Source organism: Hermetia illucens, chromosome 4 (genome assembly GCF_905115235.1).
Source record: "Hermetia illucens chromosome 4, iHerIll2.2.curated.20191125, whole genome shotgun sequence".
Classification (NCBI taxonomy): domain Eukaryota; kingdom Metazoa; phylum Arthropoda; class Insecta; order Diptera; family Stratiomyidae; genus Hermetia; species Hermetia illucens.
Window position 1 is genome coordinate 158306150 of NC_051852.1, and position 20578 is coordinate 158326727.

General features: G+C 44.1%; 1 protein-coding gene across 1 annotated transcript in view; it reads right to left on the bottom strand.

Annotated features, from left to right (window-relative positions):
* The window catches only part of LOC119655813 (metabotropic glutamate receptor 2-like), a 195636-nt gene that overhangs the window by 136161 nt on the left and 38897 nt on the right, over positions 1–20578 (bottom strand). Inside the window, exon 4 of the mRNA XM_038061918.1 lies at positions 18696–18840. Within this exon, the coding sequence (XP_037917846.1) occupies positions 18696–18840 (145 nt within the window). The remainder of the gene's footprint in view (positions 1–18695; positions 18841–20578) is intronic.

The following is a 20578-nucleotide window of genomic DNA, read 5'->3' on the forward strand; positions in this document are numbered from 1 at the left end:
AGGGCAGAGAACCGGTATACCTGAAACTGAGAAAGATTTCAGACTGGACTATAAAAGCTTTGGATGAGCATATTTCCATGCACCTGTGGTTATACCAACCTAATAAAGCAAGCGTCTCGACGAAAAGAGCTGTCTACATGGCATAATGCACCGCTAAAGCATGTGGAGAGTCCATGTCTAGAAGGTATTCATTCACCAGTACTGGTGGAATGGAGAACTGGTCAGCCTTCGATTAGCCTGCCATCAAGCCAGAAGATCGGCACAGAGCTTGCTGGCTAGAACATATCAAAGGCAAAATAGCGCGCCTTTAAAGAAGCCCGCAAAACCCTCAAACTCGCCATCAACCGACGCAAGAGGAAATGATTTAAGAAATTCTCACAGATCACGTGTCCTACCCTCTGCCCTAAAATTATTCAGGGGTTGCCCCAGTAAGAGAGGGATACGGACCGATTCCAGCGATTTCTGAACGTTGCAGCAATTATGCCAGTTGCTAGAGACGAGCTGCTGGTAATCTGTGGCAGAATAGCTGATAGTAAAGTCCTGGACGGAGTACCAAACAAGGCCCTTAAAATTCTCGTCAAATCTAAAGTGGATATGTCCATTGAGTCTATCGAAGCGTATATTTTCGAAGAGATATTTTCAGCGGCATCGAAGCCGTAGAAGCTGGTACTGCTACCTAAATCTGGTAAAACCCCAAGTGAGCCATCCTCATACAGACCAATACGTCTTTTGGACAATGTAGGGAAAATGTTAGAACGAGTGATCTATATTTAAATACTCCCAGTTGTTGAGAGCCAAAGAGGCTCTTTAGATCGACAGTATGGGTTTTGTAAAGGCATAGCAACCATGGATTCTATCAGATTGGCTACTGGTTTGGCCGATGATGCAATTCATGGATAAGGGTAGTACCAGCAAATATTGCGTGGTAGTAACACTAGACTTAAAAAATGCATTCAAATCGGCTAATTGGAATCTATTATGGATATCCTTGGTGAAGATTAGTATTCTTGCCTATCTCGCTTACTTTGGTGAAAGGAGGCTCTGGCATGGCATCAATCACAAACCCCAGGAGTACGTTATTCATATTGGGCCCAATGCTGTGGAATATAATATACAAGGATGTACGTAATCTTCCCGTTCCGGAAGAAACCACGATGGTGGGTTACGCCGACGGAATTGCACTGGCTTTGGTTGCAAAGTATTTCGAAGGTGCTGAGTCATACTCCGTCTGCTGTTAAGAATTGGCTAGAAAGCTCTGGGCTAACACCTGCGGAGGAAGAAATGGAAGCGGTACACATCACTAAGTGCCGGAAGAGAAATTACGCTTATTTTATAATCGAGAATCTTATCATCACTTCCAAACCGACCATGAGTGAGAGTGTGAGTGGGAGTAATCATAGACAGGAAGCTCAGTAATAGACAACACGTGCGGTATGTTAGCGACAAATCATCCACTCTTGGTCAGGGCCATACGAGGATGATGCCGAACATGGGAGGGCCATGGTATACCTCTAGATTGCTTATAACCGGGATGGTGACCTCAATCATGCTCTATGCGATCCCAGTTTGGGGGAAAGCGTTGCGAATGTCAGTTAACACTAACAACCTGAGTGCAGGCTGCAGAAGGGCAGCCCTGGGGGTATGCTCCGCCTTCAGGACTGTATCAGATGATGCAGTGCTTGTCATCTCGGGAATGATGCAGAGTAATATTTTGCCAGATAAGAAAATAAATGCCAATATCTCGCGCTTATAGCAGACAAAGAACGCCGGGAGGGAGGGATCCGTAAACAGATGGCAAAAAAATGTAAGCAACGCCCAGAAAAGAGTCAGTGGTCCCACAGGCTAGTCCATACTATCAAGGAGTGGTTACCAAAAAACTTACCCAGTTTCTCACAGGCCATGGAGGATATCGCCATTGCCTGCACAGGTTTAAACCTCATCTGAATGTCTAAACTGCGATGGTGTCCCAGAGGACTCAGAACATGTATTATTCCACTTTCCAATATTTGTGGGAGAAAGGACGAAACAGAGGCGATTATAGGAGAGGTGTGTATGGTGGGGGAGAAGCTGCAGCTTCTGAGCACTCAGGCCGTGTTGGCCCATTGTACTCGCCATGCGTGGAGAGGTGCTGCTACTAGAAAATCTGGTGCCGAGAATGCTAGCACGTGAGGAGAATTGGCATGCGATTAACTCCATGATCGCATATATCCAGAACAAACGGCGAAAGGCAGAGGAGACGAGAAAAGGGCAGTTACAGATATCTCGTAGAGAAAAAAGCTAGCGGCGCTGACTCCGCCCCGTCATGTTATACCTTGTGGGGGATCCACAGGGCAGGGTGAGGGAATTTGGGGATGATTTTAATGGGTAAAAATCCCACACTCTTGCGCGTCAGGACCAGAGTCTTTTGAGAATTTTCAACAGACAGACAGAAAAGCAATTTTAACAAGGTTTCCTTCTACACAAAACCTTAAAAAATGGATCAAGGTCAACCCGTCTTGCTCGGTCAAGTATGCCCAAAATTGGAAATCGAATAGGAAGAATCCTGAGAGAGAGAGAGAGGATTCAGAAAATATCATCGCAAATGTTGCAGCATTCAAATTTTTATTTTAGCATATCAGTACGGCCGACAATTGATCAGGATTCGCAGTTACCCCATCCTTTACCTGTCGGATCAGCACGTCTGCCACTTGATAAAAGCTCACATTTTGATGCCTTATTTTGGAAGGCCAGCGTGACTTGCATCGAATGGCTGCTTAGAAAAATGGTGTTAAAGGATCGACTCTTTTGCCGATACTATTAGTTTATTGACGTAAACCGCACGGCCGCCAACAACATCACAATGAAGCTACCTAAGCTAGAACTTCTCAAGTTTGACTGGAACTATTTCAATGGCGCCAATTTCATGATCTTATTATGGAAATCATCCATAAGCAAGACATTCCCGCTTGCGAAAGACAATGATATTTTCGAGCGAATTTTTCTGGGGAAGCCGAAGCCCTCGTCAACCATTTATCGTTGACAGAAGAGAATTAAGGGTACAACCATCCAAGACGAACTATGCTTCATTCTTCTTCGTTTCAGGCCACCGAGGTATGTCGATAGCAGACATTGGGAAGATATATCACGAGATTGAACTCTGCCCAGAACACAGAAACTTTCAACTATAATATCAACGGAACGGATGCAATAGTATTCTGGAATTATTGAAGACTTAATCGGAGCTCAGAATATTACGCGCTCAAGCCGGATTCAGACTCAGAAAATGGTGTCCAAAAGACGAGCGGTTCTTAAAACAAATGCAACCACAAGGTATCCAGCTATCATTAGACCTCAACGAGGAAGGAGACAATTACATCAAAGCCTTGGGGTTGACATGGATACCAAGATCGGACAATTTCCCAGTCACAACATGCACCATCGGTTCTAACATTTTCTGTATCTTGGATGCACTAGAACTCGTTGCTTCTCTTGTCACGACAGCGAAAATATTTCTTTCGAAGATATGGGAACTAAAACTCGATTGGGATGTGGCTTTACCTATGGAATTGCACAGTGGGTGGCTAAGGTTTCGAGAAGAACTGAAGGCTGCGAAGGACATAGTAACACCATGACACGTATATAGTTACAGTATTCCAAAAACGAACTCTGCGCTGCTAAATTGGCTGCTGAATTGGCAGATCGGATTAAGGAAATACTTAATATGATAGACATTCCAACCTATTATTTAAAAGATTCCCAGATAGTTCTATCATGGATTCAATCGCTATATCGCAGTGTAATTCATCAACTTTCCCAGCCAACACAATGGCGCCATGTAGGGTCAAAATTGAATCCTGCTGCTGTTCTCACCAGGCCGCTGCTTCCAGGCAAATTAAATACTTTTAATTTCTGTTTTTTCGGACTTGTGTTTTAGCATAATAATGAGCATCTTCATTCCTCCAATGTGTCAAGCCATCTCACTCCATTTCTGATTTCACACGGCGTTCTAAGGGTTGCAGGCCGGCCGGAGCAGCAGCACTGTCCTTTGGTGCTAAACGCTCTATGTTCCTCTCATCTTCAGATGTTATAACCAAATTGGTATTGGAAGATATTCACAAGAGTCATGCATACATACCTCCTCAAGGTCTCCTCGCAATAACAAGACAGACCTTATGGCCGCTGAATGACAAGACCTTGGCAAGATCAGCTGTGCCAATCCTAGACTGCTTACTCTACAAATACAAAATCTACCTTCACCAAGAGTGCAATCAGCGCGGCCGTTCGTAAATACCGGAGTCGATTTTTGCGGTTCAGTTTATTACCACTTCAACATCAGAGGAATATGACCTCAAAAAAACGTACATAGCAGTGTTCTGCTGTTTTGCATCAAGGGCAGTGCACTTGGAGTTTGTCTCCAATTCGTGAACAAAAGCAATCTTGGACGTGCTCAAAAGATTTATTGGACGACGGGGTCGTTGCAAAAAAATCTTCTGTGATAACGCGACTAATTTCGCGGGTGCAAGAAATCAACTGTAGGAGCTCAAGTAGTCACTTCATTCACAGTTGGCTCAAAATACCATCATTTCACAATGCAACGAAAAAGGCATTGACTTCAAGTTCATACCACCCAGAACACCACATTTCGGAGGACTCTGGGAAACTTCAGTTAAAAGTGCTAAAAGTCTGCTGAGGAAATTTATAGAAGCAGCCACCTTGACTCATGAAATGTTGAAATGGTTCCAGTTGAAATGGAAGCGATGCTTAATTAGAGACGTTTGACGCCACTACTCCAAACTCTCCTAAACATGCTCGTTAAATTTGAGCCTTTTCGTAACAAGGGAGGTGACCCAGTGTAAGAACTACCAACGAATCGGGCACGCTGCGGTCAATTGTGGCAGGCCCTACAGGTGTGTGAAGTGCGCCACTTCACACGCACCAGGCAAATGCCATAAAATACAGAAGGGGAAACCCCACTGAATTAACTGTGCCTTCTTAGATTTCAAGAAAAGCCCCAAAAACAACCCATCATCGAAAGTGAGCCCAGGCGTATCTTATGCAAAGGCTACCAACGACAACTCGTCAGGGAAAAACCAGTAGACTCCTGCTGACACATCACCCTCAAATGTATATGAGGTTATAAACAACAAGGCGCAGGAACTCTTTAAATGCAGCCTGCCGGAATTCAGCCGCCAGCTTAACATCTTTCTTCCAGCCCTGTCCAGTTCCAAGGACATCTGGGAACAAAACCTTCAAATGTGGCGTCAATCTGCAAAAATTGAATCCTCATTAGTACTCTATTGACGTCTCCTGATAGGGAATTTATTACCTGGCCTTACTCTGATAGGTCCAGTACTTAGCTATTAAGAACTTTTAGCCCTAAGAGGTTTTATTGATCTTTCCTTTTTTCTTCTTTTTCCTTTAGCTTATGCAAGACTCCTCCGAAGAATTTTTGGCCCCCTACATGAGGATGGAAGATTCCGTAGCCTACCCAATGACGAAATCTATGAGCGATACCATGACCGTCCGGTTGTGGATAAATTCCGGCTCAATAGGTTACAGTGGGCGGGTCATTTAATCCGTATGGATGAGGATGATCCCACCCGGAAAGTCTATAAGGGCAACATTTTTGGTAGAAAAAGAAGACGAGGCAGACCCTGCCTTAGATGGAGCGATGGCGTAGGCCAGGACGCCAGACAGCTTTTGGGGATATCGAATTGGTGGACCTCGGCGCAAAACCGGGATGTTTGGAGTTCCTTATTAAGGCAGGTCTAGACCGGATACCGGTTATTGCGCCGTTGATGATGATGATTCAATTCGGCCAATTAGAATCTATTATGGACATCCTTGGTGAAGATTAGTATTCTCGCCTATCTCGCTTATTTTGCTGAAAGGTGGCTCTGGCATGGCATTAATCACAAACCCCATGAGTACTTTATTCATATTGGGCCCATTGTTCTGGAACATTATATACAATGATGTAAGTAATCTTTCCATTCCGGAAGAAGCCACGAGGGTGGGTTACGCCGACGACATCGCACTGACTGTGGTCGCAAAGCATCTCGAAGATGCTAAGTCATACTCACTCTGCCGTTAAGAGTTGGCTAGAAAGCTCTGGGCTAACACCTGCGGAGGAAAAAATGGAAAAGGTACTCGTCACCAAGCACCGTAAAAGAAATTATGTTCGGATTAAAAATGGAAATCATATAATTTCTTCCAAGGCGGCAATCAAATGTTTGTGAGGGATGGTAGATGGGAAGCTCAGTTATAAGCAAAAAATGCTGTATGTTTGTGACAAAGTATCCATTGCAAGGATGTTGCTGAACATGGGAAGGCCACGGTATACCTCTAGGTTGCTTATAGCCAGGGTGGTTAGCTCGATCATACTTTATGCGAACCCAGTTGAGGAATAGGCGCTCCAGATATCAGCTAACGCTAATAAACTGAGTACAATCAACACAAGGAGAGCCTAAAAGATGCTGCAGGGTTCGTCATCTTGGGAATGATGCAGAGTGATATTTTGGCAGATGAGATAATAAACATATGCAATGTGAAGTCAATCCATCCCTTATAGCAGGCAAGGAGCACCGAGAGGAACAAATCCGAAAATAGATGGCAAGAGTATTGGCAACGCCCGGGACAGAGTCAGTGGACTCGCAGGCCAGTCCATGCCATCAAGGAGTGGTAATATATACGACACGCTGAGATCAACTACAAACCTACCCGGTTTCTCATGGGTCATGGAGGATATCGTCAAACTACGATGGAGTCCCAGAGGATCCAGAACACATATTCTTTCACTGTCCAAGCTAGAGGAGATTTTAGGAGAGGTATCGGTATCAGAAAATCTGATGCAGAGAATGCTAGCACGTGAGGAGGATTGGAATGCGATCAACTCCATGATTACATCTATCCAGAACAAACGGCGATAGGCAGAGAGGAGGAGCAAAGCTCGGTTACGTATGCCTCGTAGAGAAAAAAGCTGACCAAGATTATGGGAGATGCACGGGGCACAGTGAAGAGAGCTGGGGATGATTTTAATGGGTAAAAATTCCACACTCTTACATGTCCAGGCTAGAGTCTTTTGAGGATTTTCAACAGACAGACAGAAAGCTGATTTTGAAAAGCTTTCGTTCTACACAAAACTTTTGAAAATGGACCAGAGTCAGCTCGTCCAGCTTGGTCAGGTATGCCCAAAACAGGAAATCGAATAAGAATAATCCTGAGAGGGGGAGGGCTCATATGTTATCCAGAGACCGTACCGCCACGCACATGTTGCAGGACGCAAATCTTTTATTTTAGCATATCAACACGTCCGACAATTGATAAGGATTCGCAGTTACCGCATCCTTTACCTTTCGGATCAGCACGTCTGCCACTTGATAAAAGCTCACATTTTGATGCCTTATTTTGGAAGGACAGCGTCACTTGCATCGAATGGCTGCTTAGAAAAATGGTGTTAAAGGATCGACTCTTTTGCCGATACTATTAGTTTATTGACGTAAACCGCACGGTCGCCAACAACATCACAACGAAGCTACCTAAGCTAGAACTTCTCAAGTTTGACGGGAACTATCTAAATGGCGCGAATTTCATGATCTTATTATGGAAATCATCTATAAGCAAGACATTCTCGCATGCGAAAGACAATGGTATTTTCGAGCGAATTTTTCTGGGGAAGCCAAAGCTCTAGTGAAGCATTTATCGTTGACAAAGGAGAACTGAGGGCCCAACTATGCAAGACGAACTATGCTTTATTCTTTTTCGTTTCAGGCAACCGAGGTATGTCATTGACAGCAGACATTGGGAAGATATATCGTCAGATTGAACTCTGCCCAGAACACTGAAACTTTCAACTATAATATCAACGGAATACAGTCACATATAGGAGAAAATCAGCATCACACCTTGCGACTAAATTCTTAGAAAAACTCGCAAAGGAGGGGTAATCCAAATATCCTCTTCAAGTCCACCCAACTACTGGCCTATGCTGACGATATCGACATCATGGGAAGAACGACCCGAGACGTACAATCTGCATTTATCCAGATCGAGCAGGCGGCAATTGTTGCGAGATCTTGGGCTGCACATCAATGAAGGCAAGACAAAATATATGGTGGTAACTTCAGCACCGAAGATGAACCAACCAACGATATCAAACCGCACTGGTCAAACAGGAAGAATAAGGATAGGAGAATACAACTTTGAGACCATTGACAATTTCTCCTATCTAGGGTCGAAAATCACAACCGATAACAGCTACGATGATGAAATCCGTGCACGGTTGTTGTCAGCCAACAGAGCCTATTTCAGCTTACAAAAACTCTTCCGCTCGAAGCGTCTCACCATAGGGTCAAAGCTCTTACTGTACATGACTATGATCTTGCCAGTCCTCATGTATTCCTTGGAAACTTGGGTTCTTAGCAACAAAAATTGCGAACTCTTGGCGGCGTTCGAGAGAAGAATCCTCCGAAGAATTTTTGGCCCCCTACATGAGGATGGACAATTCCGTAGCCTACACAATGACGAAATCTATGAGCGATACCATGACCGTCCGGTTGTGGATAATGGCAGATGGCTCAATAGGTTACGGTGGGCGGGTCACTCAATCCGTATGGATGAGGATGATCCCACCCGAAAAGTCTATAAGGGCAATATCGATGGTAGAAAAAGAAGACGAGGCAGACCCTGCCTAAGATGGAGCCAGACAGCTTTTAGGGATATCGAATTGGTGGACCTCGGCGCAAAGCCGGGATGTCTGGAGTTCCTTATTAAGGCAGGCCTAGACCGGATACCGGTTGTTGCGCCGTTGATGATGATGAATGTGAAGCCAATCTCTCCCTTATAGCAAACAAAGAGCACCGAGAGGGAGAGATCTGCAAATAGACGACAAGAGTGTAGGCAATGTTTTGGAAAGAGTCGGTAGACTCACAGACTAGTCCCTGCCGTCAAGAAGTGGTTATAGATACGACACGATGAGATCAACTACAAACTTACCCAGTTTCTCACAGGCCATGGAGAATATCGCCATTGCCTGTACAGGTTTAAACCTCACCCGAATGTCTAAACTGCGATGGTGTCCCAGAGGACCCAGAACACGTATTCTTTCACTTTCCAGTATTTGTGGGAGAAAGGATGAAACAGAGGCAATTATAGGGGAGATGCTGCTACTAGAAAATCTGGTCCCGAAAATGCTAGCACGTGAGGAGAATTGGGATGCGATTGACTCCATGATCGCATCTATCCAGAACAAACGGCGGAAGGCAGAGAAGAGGGGAAAAGCGCGGTTTGGTATGTCACGTATAGAAGAAAGCTGGGGGACCCACGCGGCCGGGTGGAGGGAATTGAGGATGGTTTTAGTGGGTAAAAATTCGACACTCTTGCGTGTCCAGGCCAGGATTTTCAACAGATAGATAGAAAACGAATTTTAATACGGTTTCATTCTACATAAAAACTTTTGAAAATAGACCTGGGTTAGCTCGTCCGGCTCGGCCAGGTATGCCCAAAATGAAAAATCGAATAGAAGCAATTCTGAGAAAGAGGGAGTTCATATGTTACCCCGAGGCCATCCCGCTGCAAAATATCACCGCAAATGTTCAGGACTCGCAGTTACCGCATCCTTTACCTTCCGCACCAGCACGTTTGTCGCTTGACAAAAGCTCACATTTTTATGCCTTCTTTGTGACGGACAGCGTCCTATCACCTGCATCGAATGGAGAGGCAGAAAAATGGGTTCATGGGTCTTTCTAAGAAATCTTACAGTGGCACTTCATGTCTAACTGTTGCCCTGTGAGGTGAGGTTTCCTCCACCTTTTTGGCTTACACAATTTCAATTTATTTCCGGTTTTATAAAAGAAGCATAGATCTGGAGTTCCAAGCATTTAGCGGATTTTTTCCAAAACATTAAAAGTCTTACTCCGTAGACCGCATTTTCTACATACTTAAAATCCTCCGTAACAGCAACAATAATTCAAAGGACCTTCCTCCCCAGGGCCTGAAACTTTCTGCCAAACAGCAGGTACTGGGGGGTGGAGTGAGGGGGGGGGGCTTTAAAATTTAAGGGTGATAAAGATACTTTAATAATTTTCATGGAAGAATGTATTATTTATTGTCATTTTTTGCTGACATAAAAACTCTTCTCAATTCTTGACGTTTGTTTTGTGCTCAAAATTGCACTCTATTTTAATCTTCATTTTATGAAGGGACACTTTTAATAGCTTACGACTTGTTAGTAGCTTTCCCCATAACTAAAATTACCATTAAGCTGTTGAAAAAATAAATAAACCTCTGCGGGTATTAACTGAATTATCATTACCGATATAAAAGCATTGAACCATGTCTGCACCGTCTTCGCCCTTGGACTTGGTATTTCCTTTGTAAGAAGTTGTTCCTTAACGATCCAACCAGATTCGTTCCGAAGTTGGACTTTCATAAAATTTTCATGGCTCAATAAAATCTTTATCGCTCCTATGACAGTCGCCGGAGGAGTATTAAACCCAATATACAAAATAGCTGCATCCAAGGAACACATGACATCGGCATGGGAGAGAAAAAATCGCAAAACTACGTTTAGGTCCTTCTTCGGTCATAACTCTTTCGCAAGGGTATAATAAAATTCCTTCTTCGCTTGCGGGTTATAAGAAAGAATCAAGGAACATTTCTCTTCTCCAAGGGATTCAATCGTGAATCATTTTGTCGATTTCCGTTTTACAGAGTTGACTGCCGGGAGGAGATAGTCAGGGAAACATAGTTTTTAGTTGAAATCTCGGACAATCGGTTTGAACTCTCGAAAAGTGAAAAAGGAGCACGCTCCCTTCGATGGAAGGAGGTGAAGTCTATATAACGATTACGACCCAGCCATTCAAGGAAACATTCGCCCGAGGGGAGAGAAAGATGTTTTATATAATTCGTCACGTACTTCTGCCATCGAAATTTTCATTTTTACTAAAGTTTGTGTCATTCCAGTAATGTCATATCGAGCGTGAATTATTAGATCAGAAAATCAAAAGACAGGGTTTGCTTTCTTCTGAGGGAAGGTTTACAGAACGGGACAATTTTCAGTGTAGCCATTAAATTCCTTGCAAGGATGTTGGAACTTCAAAGCAATATTTCCTTAATTACAGTCATAACTGCTATGCTATCAAATCTTTACGTGATCACGGCTCGTAGCTTTTTAAGTTTAATAGAAAAAGTTCTCTGTATGATATCTATGACGTATGTATAAGACTCACGTAAATGGCCACAGATGTACTTTATTTTAAGAGTAATTGACACGAATTTTGGTCATTCTGCCGACTTAATTTCTAGAATATTTTCTTGAAAGAAGTTCCTTTACTATATGCCTCCCCGAATTGAGTAGTTTCAGTTATTATTTCGAAGCAATTTGTGTGTGCATGGCATTGGTTTGTTCTTGGTTCCTGGGCGAGCCAGTGGCCAATAGATAGTTAGTTAGTTTTGTTTATTTGGGGGGAGCCGAGCACTCAGGCCATTGTTAGGTCCATTGTGCTATCCCGCCTATGGAGTTCCAGAATCTGAGAACATTCTCCGAAGCCAGAGAGTGTGCAGATTCTTTTTTCAATAAAGATGCTAAGGTATCGTCATCTCAGATCTGAGGAGGCCGGGCAGCTGCATAAAAAGTGCAGAGCCGTCTCCTCCTCCTCCTCACATTGGCTGCACATAGCCGAAACCACCACCCCAATTTTTTCCATATGGTAGTTTAAGGAGCAGCCTCCCGCTAAAAGCCCTACTAGGGTTTTAACGTCCCACTTCTTAAGGGCAACAAAAATGCCGCTCTAGTGACCCTAGGCTCTTTCACAAGGATTTTCGCCTGCCAGCAAGAGTCCAAATTTCTCCACTTGGCTGCGTGAATCCTTGCAATTTCACCCTTCAGAGTAGGCTTGACAGTTGATGGCCGGATTCCAAAAGCTGGTTCTGGTCCAACCATTATGGATCCAGACCTTCGGTAAGCCAGTCTTTCAAAACAGATTCGAATGGTGCGACCACTCCATTTTTGTCGCAGACATTCTTCTGCTGCCAATGAAATGGCATGTCTCTCAACCTGGAATATGGTCGGAATTTTTTCGAGGGGTCGGGCCAGTACTATAATCGGATTCTCCCAGAACACCCCTAAGCCCGATCCGCCCTCCATGACTGACCCATCGGTGAAGATTATTAAGTCTGTAATCTGAAAAAACTCGTGGCCACTTGTCGACCATTCTTCTCTTTCGGTGATTACGACAGTGAATGTCTTTTCAAAGACGAATCTGGAAACCATATGATCGGTCGGCATCAGGGCTACCGGATGTTTTTCAAGGAATTTCCAGATAGACCTTTCCACGCCCCAATCGTACCGAGCCTACATGCGTCGTTGGCTGCTTTCCGTTTCAGCTCCAAGCGAATGGGGGCAAATTTAGGATAGCTTCAAGTGCCGCAGTCATTGCTCCAGTAATACTTAGGCAACCAAGCCTCTAAATCTGCGTTAGTAGCTTCTTGCTGTTAGGAAAGTTCAGTCTCGGCCACCAGACGATGCATGCATACATCAAAATTGGTTTTATTATGGATATATACATCCAGTAATCTGTATCTGTTTTGGTGAAAGTTCTCACGTCTTATCAATCGTAGTCCTACAGCATCAGAGCCATCTACAAGACTTCTGATATTGTTCCTGGATATGGTGCTTCCAAGTTAACTTGGAGTCGAAATGTACTCCTAAATACTTGACTTGTTTGTGCCAGCTGGATTTCCGCCCAGTGTTAAGGTGGGTAACGTATAGCTACACCACCTGACGTTCTAAGTGAACATAACTAGTCCAGTCTTAGCGTTCACCGTGAGTCCATTGCGGAGGCACCAACTGTGGATTTCTTGCAGAGTTGCTTTCAAGCGGTCACATAATGTGTCCGCAAGCTTGCCGGTAATTATTATGGCTAGCTCGCCCGCAAATGCTTGCGCGAAGACTTTTTTGGCCTCCAGGAACCACAGCAGGGTATCCATTACCAAGAGCCATAACAGTGGAGAGAAAACCCCTCCCTGTGGCCAGCCCTTAAGACATCCTGCTTCAATAGACTTCTTGCCGACCGACATGTGGATTTTTCTCCACTCTAACATGTGAAGGATCCAACTGATTAACAGCGGTTCGATTCCATGCTGTCTTTCCGCATCGCAAATTGCCGCGAATGAGGCATAATTGAAAGCACTCCACTGTCCATAAATGCGCCTAAGGCGTATCCTTTTTCGGACATCGTCTTTTAAATTTTTCCGTAAGTTCATGGAGTGCTACCTCCTCGGATTTGCCTTTCTGGTAGGCGCATTGCCTATGGTGAAGTGGCCACTTAGTAATGTGTGTATCCCTTATGAATCGATCTACTAATCTTTCTAGTCCTTTTAGTAGAAAAGACGTTAGACTGATCGGTCGGAAGCTTTTTGCGTCTATGGGTTTCCCTGGTTGGGAATGAATAATACCTCCACATCACGCCATTTAATTGGAATAAAAACGTGTTCTAGGCATGCACGATATATACTCCGAATATGCAGACTCAGGGCATCCTTTTCCTCTATTACTAGCGCAAGAATGATGCCATCCAGACCTGCAGACTTGTATCTATGGAACGAGTTAAATGCCCATTTCACTCGCTCCAGTGATACTACTTTGCATGCTAGATTCCAGTCTCTCAGTAGAGGGCTATATGCACCTGTTGGTCTCGAGATTAGATTTTGGATGCTGCCTGTGAAGTAAGATATTTCCGTTTCTTCATCGTTTTCCTTTTTGGCCAATAGATACGGCTCAGGATCACACTCCAGGTGGACTAATGGTGGACTATTGCCTGCGACGCCATCGATATCTACACTTTACTTCAATTCCTGGCATTTAAGCAAAGTTGAAGAAAATCGTGAAAGTAGCCTACAGGACATGAAAGCCTGAGCTGAGTCTATGTCTTCAAAACACTAAGCTCTCCATAGATGAATAGGTGGTAGTTAAAGGAGTAGAAACTTCAGGTGAACAGCCCCGCCTGGACACATTGGAAAGAGAGAGAGGAAAGAGTGGTTTAAAGTCATGGACAAACATGTGACAGTAACCCGTTCCGCTAAACCCCATGACCAGCTAGTCCTAGTCAAGGGCCCACGGAATCTTGAAGGATATATTGATCGACAGCCCGACGAGGTGACGATCCCTCTGCCCATGCAGATCGTGTATTTGAGAGGAAGATATCAATGCTGGATTGAGCCCTGGGGGCTTCAAAGTAAATATAACAATTTACTCTACAGTGCAAAAGACACCGAAGGTGGTAGATGTAGAGCATATATTCACATCAGAAAGAGCATACATGCCTTACTGTGCCTGAGTGTCAGTTCCAACATCCAAACCATGGTTAAACTGGAGAAGACGCGAAGGGGAGAACGTGTATATCTCTTCGGTTTATATATCTCCCGACCGCTTGAATTCCCCGGAAAACCCAAAATATATGACGTCCGGCCTTGTAGCGAGTAAGGCAAACCTCTCAATAAGCTGGAATGCCCAAACGAGGCAAGAAATGCGGCTCCCTTTGCCGCCATTATTACCACAACCGGTGTGTAACAGGGGCAGTATACTATCCTTCTATTTCCTCTGCTCAGAGAACCGCGACGATTGGGAGGTTCAGTGTTTGACCAGAGATCCTTCTCAGATTATAGTTAGATACTTTTCAGACTAAATCTCACAGTAGAGGTCAAGTACCCTTTCAAAGGCGATTGAAAGGTTGACTAAATTAAGTCTGCTCGAATTATCAGGAATAAATTCTCAGATGCTGGCAATGATTTGTTTTTGAAGAAAACATTGGGACCCAGCTTTAAAGTTTCGTACCCTGTCGAATACAGCAAAAAGATATTGCCACCGTTGTGGAGGGAAGACCTGTCTAATCAGGAAGCAGCCTAGAGAAGTATTTAATATTTGCTGCAGGCACAGATGCTGGTAACCATACAAAAACTGGTTGACGAGGTGAAAGTCGGTCGTCAGAAATGGCAAAAAGCGGTCCTAACTGGGCTATTGTCAGAACATTGTTGCTGGGTTATGGCACAATATTCTTCATCAACGAATAAAAGTAAGCCAAGTAAGCCACAGTATAGTTTCGTCTTTCAGGATTCGCGGGTGTTTCTTGGTAGAGATATTGGCGGCACCAGAAGTCTGTGGACATACTCCAGGCTTGTGCAGCTGTCCAGGGATCCTCTGCACAGACTGGCCGGCCGACAAGCTGACTAAACGGGCTCTATAAATAACAGTTCCTCGGTGGGCGCAGTCAGCGTTCCCCTGGCGACCGTGAATAGTGAAACCTACTCGTCTTACTTAGCAGTCATTAACTATAAATGGCGAAGCAGCTCACAGATGTCTTTGTCCTTCTTTTACTTTTTGAACCTTGCATGTTAAACTCAGAAAGAAGAGCCCGTAGACCACGAAGAGTGGGAGCAAAGTACTCTCCATTTGGTCCAGTCCGGCATCAAGTGGATACAGATTTTGGACTCCCCAATTCTTAAAAAAAATGTCTAGCTCCGACGAGGAACTATAGGCGGATTTACGTTGAATATAATTCACACCCGTACAACATCTGCGAGCCGGTTCGGTCACGTTGGTCCCAGGGTAGAGGTGAGGCAGCGTCTGATGAGTTGACTTTGCCCAGGTACGAAACTGTAGCTGTATTCGTCCCTCTTTTACTAACATTCAAAGTCTTAGAATTTGCACTGAAGCTCAGTTAGTATTAGTGTAATTCCCACCAAAGTTGGTAGTATCTCGCTTTACGAGTATATTATACCCTATTTTACTGCAAAATTTCGTGATTGAACAGATATCTGTATGCAGGATATTTCGAAGTCTAAGCACGGTATAGTGGCAGCTTCGTTTTTTAGACTGTTCGGTTGGTTAAGTCCTGAGAATGGAGCCGTGGAAGAAATAACCACTTTTCAGGGCACGCTCTCCCTTTGCGTACACTAAATGTCAGAACTAACTTTGAAAAGTACCAATCGAGACCCTCCATTTGATAACATTTGGTTAAAAAAAAAATGTCCAGCCTTTTATCTGCACGGATAATAAATTTAAAATAGAACGATGTAATACAATGGATGCATGGGCGTTCACAGTTTCCACCTTCCCACCCAGTTTTGGATCAATCGTTTCTAAGAAACATGCGTGTGATAGACAGACAGAAAGCCAGATGGGCAAACAGACAGGCAGAAAAGCTGTCCATGCGGTACAATGCATCGCCAAGGCATGGCGCGTCTATGCCTAGGAGATACTCACCCCCAATAGACGCTCGAACTGCTGATGGAGTGGTGAACTGGCCAGTCTTTGATCAACCTGCCACCGAGGCATAAAAGCGGCTCAGAGGGCTCTAGGCAGAATCGATCAGGAGCAAAAAGAGTGCACCTATAAAGAAACTCGCGAAACTCTCAAGCTCGCTACTCAGCAAAGTAAGAAAAAATGCTTTAAAGAGCTCCACTCAGATGCGGACATAAACCCGTGGGGGGTGCCTATAGAATCGTCTCCGAGGGGATATTTCCGACGACATGGAAGTGGAGGAAGTTGATACTGTTGCCAAAGTCTGATAAACTACTTCATTTAAGCCTATATGTATCTGGGCACTTTGGGCAAATGTTAGAGCGGAGATGGGATGGGTTCCGTGAAGACAGATAACCATTGATGCCATCGAATTGATTACAAGTTTGGTTGAAGATAAAATTCACGAGCGTGAAAAATGTATTCAATTCGGAATCTAATACGGAAATCCCTGGCGAAGATTGATATTTCCGCCTATCTCGCTGCTATAGTCGATAGCTATTTCGCTCAAAGGGGCCTCTGGTATGGTATTGATGGCGGGCACCAGGTATGTTGTTCCCATGGATGTCCCGCAGGTTTTTGTATTGGGTCCACTGCTGTGGAAGATCATGCACAACAATGGACTCCTTCCGGCGGCGAAGCAATCAGTGACATTAAGGGTTGGCCAAAGAACTCTGATCTAAAACTTGCGAAGAAAAAGGCGGTTTCAGTCCTAATCAGTAAGCCCCGACGGAGGTATTACGCATATATTAGAATTGTGAATCATATCGTCATTTCAAAGCCAACCAGGTCAGTTATAGGAAAGATGTGCAGTATGTACGCAACGAAGCATCCACAGCATGTACGGCCCTGGCAAGGATGATGCATCGCGGATGTCAATTAACGCTAACAAACTGAGTGCAATCTACAGCAGGACAACCTTGAGATTATGCTCTGCCTCAGATGATGCAACGCTCCTCATTTCGGGCGTGATGGTCATTGTCATCTTCGCAGATGAGATGGCGAAAATATACAATGCGAAACCAATCTCTGCCTTATCGCAGATGAAGGACGCTGTGAGGAAGAGATCCGTAAATAGATGGCAAGAGCAGTGGGAGCCCGTGGCAAAAGGTCGGTGCACAGGCTCATCCCTTCCGTCAAGGCGTGGTCGGAGAAACGACACGGTGAACTTCACTATAATCTTATTGAGTTTCTCACGGAGGATATCGCCAGTACCTTCGCAGGCTTAAACTGGACGGCTCACACGACTGTCAAAATTGCGATGAAGTCTCGGAGGACTCAGAGAATGTATTCTTTCATTATTCAACATTTGTGGAAGAAGGAAGGAGCCTACAGGATACTATAGGAGAGGTGCTGGTACCAGGTACTCTAATTTGACTCAGATACTTATTCACAGTTGAATTGATTGGCATCCGACATCCAGTGACATCAGATTATCTTATGAAATCTAGATTTTTCTATCTTCTTGAGAAAGCTTTCAAATAATGCATGTAAAGTGAATCCTTACAACAGATAGATCGTACAAGGGTAATCGGATGGCTAGTTTATGATATTGCGGTATAGTTGAGGTTGGGTTGGAGTTCGATTGCTCAAGAAGGCTGTAGAAACTTTCAAGGTGAAGAAGGCTGCACTGTCAGTGGGGGTCCTTCCATCCATTCCAAAGACTTTTTGGAGTTTCCCTTTCGAAATGATCGAAATGATTATCTTAACGACTGTAGGCTCAGTACCAGATATTAAGGGGTTTTGGACATGTTTAGGTAATTCCATTAAATCTCTGTTAATCCATCCTCTGCCTGAAGATGCGACACAGGCTAAGATGCACATCATATTCAATAGCAAAATGTACCCGATGAGTACCCTAGTAAGCGGACAAATCACAATAAACGTCAGGAGTGAAAGCCTTGGCAGAAGTAATTAAGTGCTAAAAACTCGCTCATGAATGGTCACCAAAGGTGGAAAAATAGATACATAGTCTAGGTTTCTAAATCTTAAACCGAGGGCAATGTACGCCAATTACCTAATTTCTTAAACCTATTCAGAAGACACTCCACCACAAGCAAGAGCAAGATCCCAAATAATAAACTTCCAGAACTTTCCCATACTTTTCTCCCCTGACGAGAAATCTCAAGTGAAACTTTCCAACAATCCAATATAAATCAAATAAAATGACAAAACAAATCAGAAAAACTTCTTCACTAATCAACAAAATTATCAGAAGAAGTTTGCTACGTCTCCCTGTATAATGGATATTTTATCTGTTGATTCGATTCAGTATACAAAATATAATGGTGAACTTTTGACCATGAAATAATGTCTATATCCCCACAAGAAACACGAGAACTTGTAGATTAGGAAAATGGTCAGAAGGAAGGGAAAACGTGGGAAACATCAAATACAGAATGGACACCAAGAAACTTACCTCGCGCCCGTGGCTTAGTCAGTAGCTTCAGTACGATATTATCGTATGCCCAGTCCTTGGCCACTCCAGAATCTTTAACAAGTTTCTCCTTGACAGCTATACAGATATTGTGTTTGGCCAGCAATTCCTCGAGCTCCTCATATGCCTGAAAAATTGATATGAAGCCAAGTAAGTCGTAAAACTCTCAACAGCAGGAATAAACAATACATGGTTGTTGTTGTGCTTTGTTGTATGTTTGGGTAAACTGAATAGTAAATTCGAATGGAAATAACGACTGATTTGGACATGTGAAGAAGTACATATTGCGTGAGATGGAAAAATTGCTTGTTCTTAGTATCCTCTTCTGTTTTGGAGGACCTAATATTGTAAGACATTTTGCGATTGATGGGAAAATATTTTTAACTTCACAAAATTCACCTAGAATAGAAAAGGAAAAGTGAGTGTTTTCTATGCACAATAAAAAAGCCCAGGGTTCATAGCGTGGCCATTCCCCTGTTCTATGCTTTGTAGTCTCAGAGCGACTCCCTCGCCGGCAATCCTGAGATAGTTGGTTTAGTTAAATGACACAACCCGCTATGTACTTCCCCGCTCTTTCTTAATGTGTAACCTACTCACTAACACTTCAACTTTCTAAGTAACGGGTCAATGGATATCTGGCTTATACGCTAATCAAGCTCTTCTTTTGTCAGTATAGCAGGACCTATTGGAAATTTAGACGATTTAACTGTACCAAAGGTTTTCGCAGTTAACACCAAATTGTGCTTCTAGTGATCGTATTTAAGGTCAGTTTTTGAAAAATCTAAGTACTCGTACATGGCATATTGATGCGACGGGTAAGCAGATAGATGACTGCTCACGGTTTCAGTCTTGCGCTGGAAAAAACCGAAGTAGTCATCTTGACCAGAAGAAAAATCCCGACCCTGCGTCCCATATCGATCCGCGAGGTTAATGTTCCAGCTTCATCCAGCAAATCAAAGCAGCAGTGGACAGGGCTGCAGCTGGAGTTCCGGCCTTGAGTCGGCGAATTACAAATGTTGGGGACCCTATATCTACTAGGAAACGTCTCCTTATAGGCGCGAGTTGCCCTCCTTGCCAAGGAGCGTAAAGCTATCTGCAGTCGTAAGGGCGAAAGTTTAAGAGAGGGAGAGGTGGGTGCCCGTGAAGAACGTCAACGCACCCTCACCGAGTGTTAACTCTCTTGCAAAAGGGGCAGATGGACTGCGCGGCTCATCGACAATTTAGATCCGTGTCTGAATCGAACGCACGGTGACAACTTCTAAGTGGACATGGAGCTTTTCAGTCTTACTTGCACAGAATTGGGAAGGCGCAACCTCCTGATTGTGTGCTCTGCAATGGAGTGGCGGACGACGTTGAACACACCTTTTTCTCTTGCGAGAGGTAGGACGACTTTCGTCAGCAGCTTTATGCAGACACAGGAGAGCTCCCTCCAGACAACATTGTCAGATAGATGTTGAAGAGCGCTGGCAGCTGGAGTCGCACAGCAGACACAGGAGAGCTCCCTCCAGACAACATTGTCAGATAGATGTTCGGGCTGCTCTTATTGCGAAGAAGATTAAACTCGGCCGCGGAGGGATAGATGGCAACAGGTTCCCTGAACTAACAACTCCCTTCCCATTTGTGAAAGAGATTCTTTGACTCGAATGCTTGCAAAGCCGTGAGAGCGGGAGGGCTACCCCGAAGTAACGTGTCAAACGGTTCCAGGCTAGTTCTCTGATGACAGTGAGGTGTTTAGTTGGTAGTCCGACAGCGTACTGTTGCCGGAGTCAAAGACTCTGTGCGTAAACGCATTCACCTATCCTACTCCAAAAAAAGTACTCGTATATCCTACCTAAGTGCGTGTTTACGATTTTTTATAATTTAAA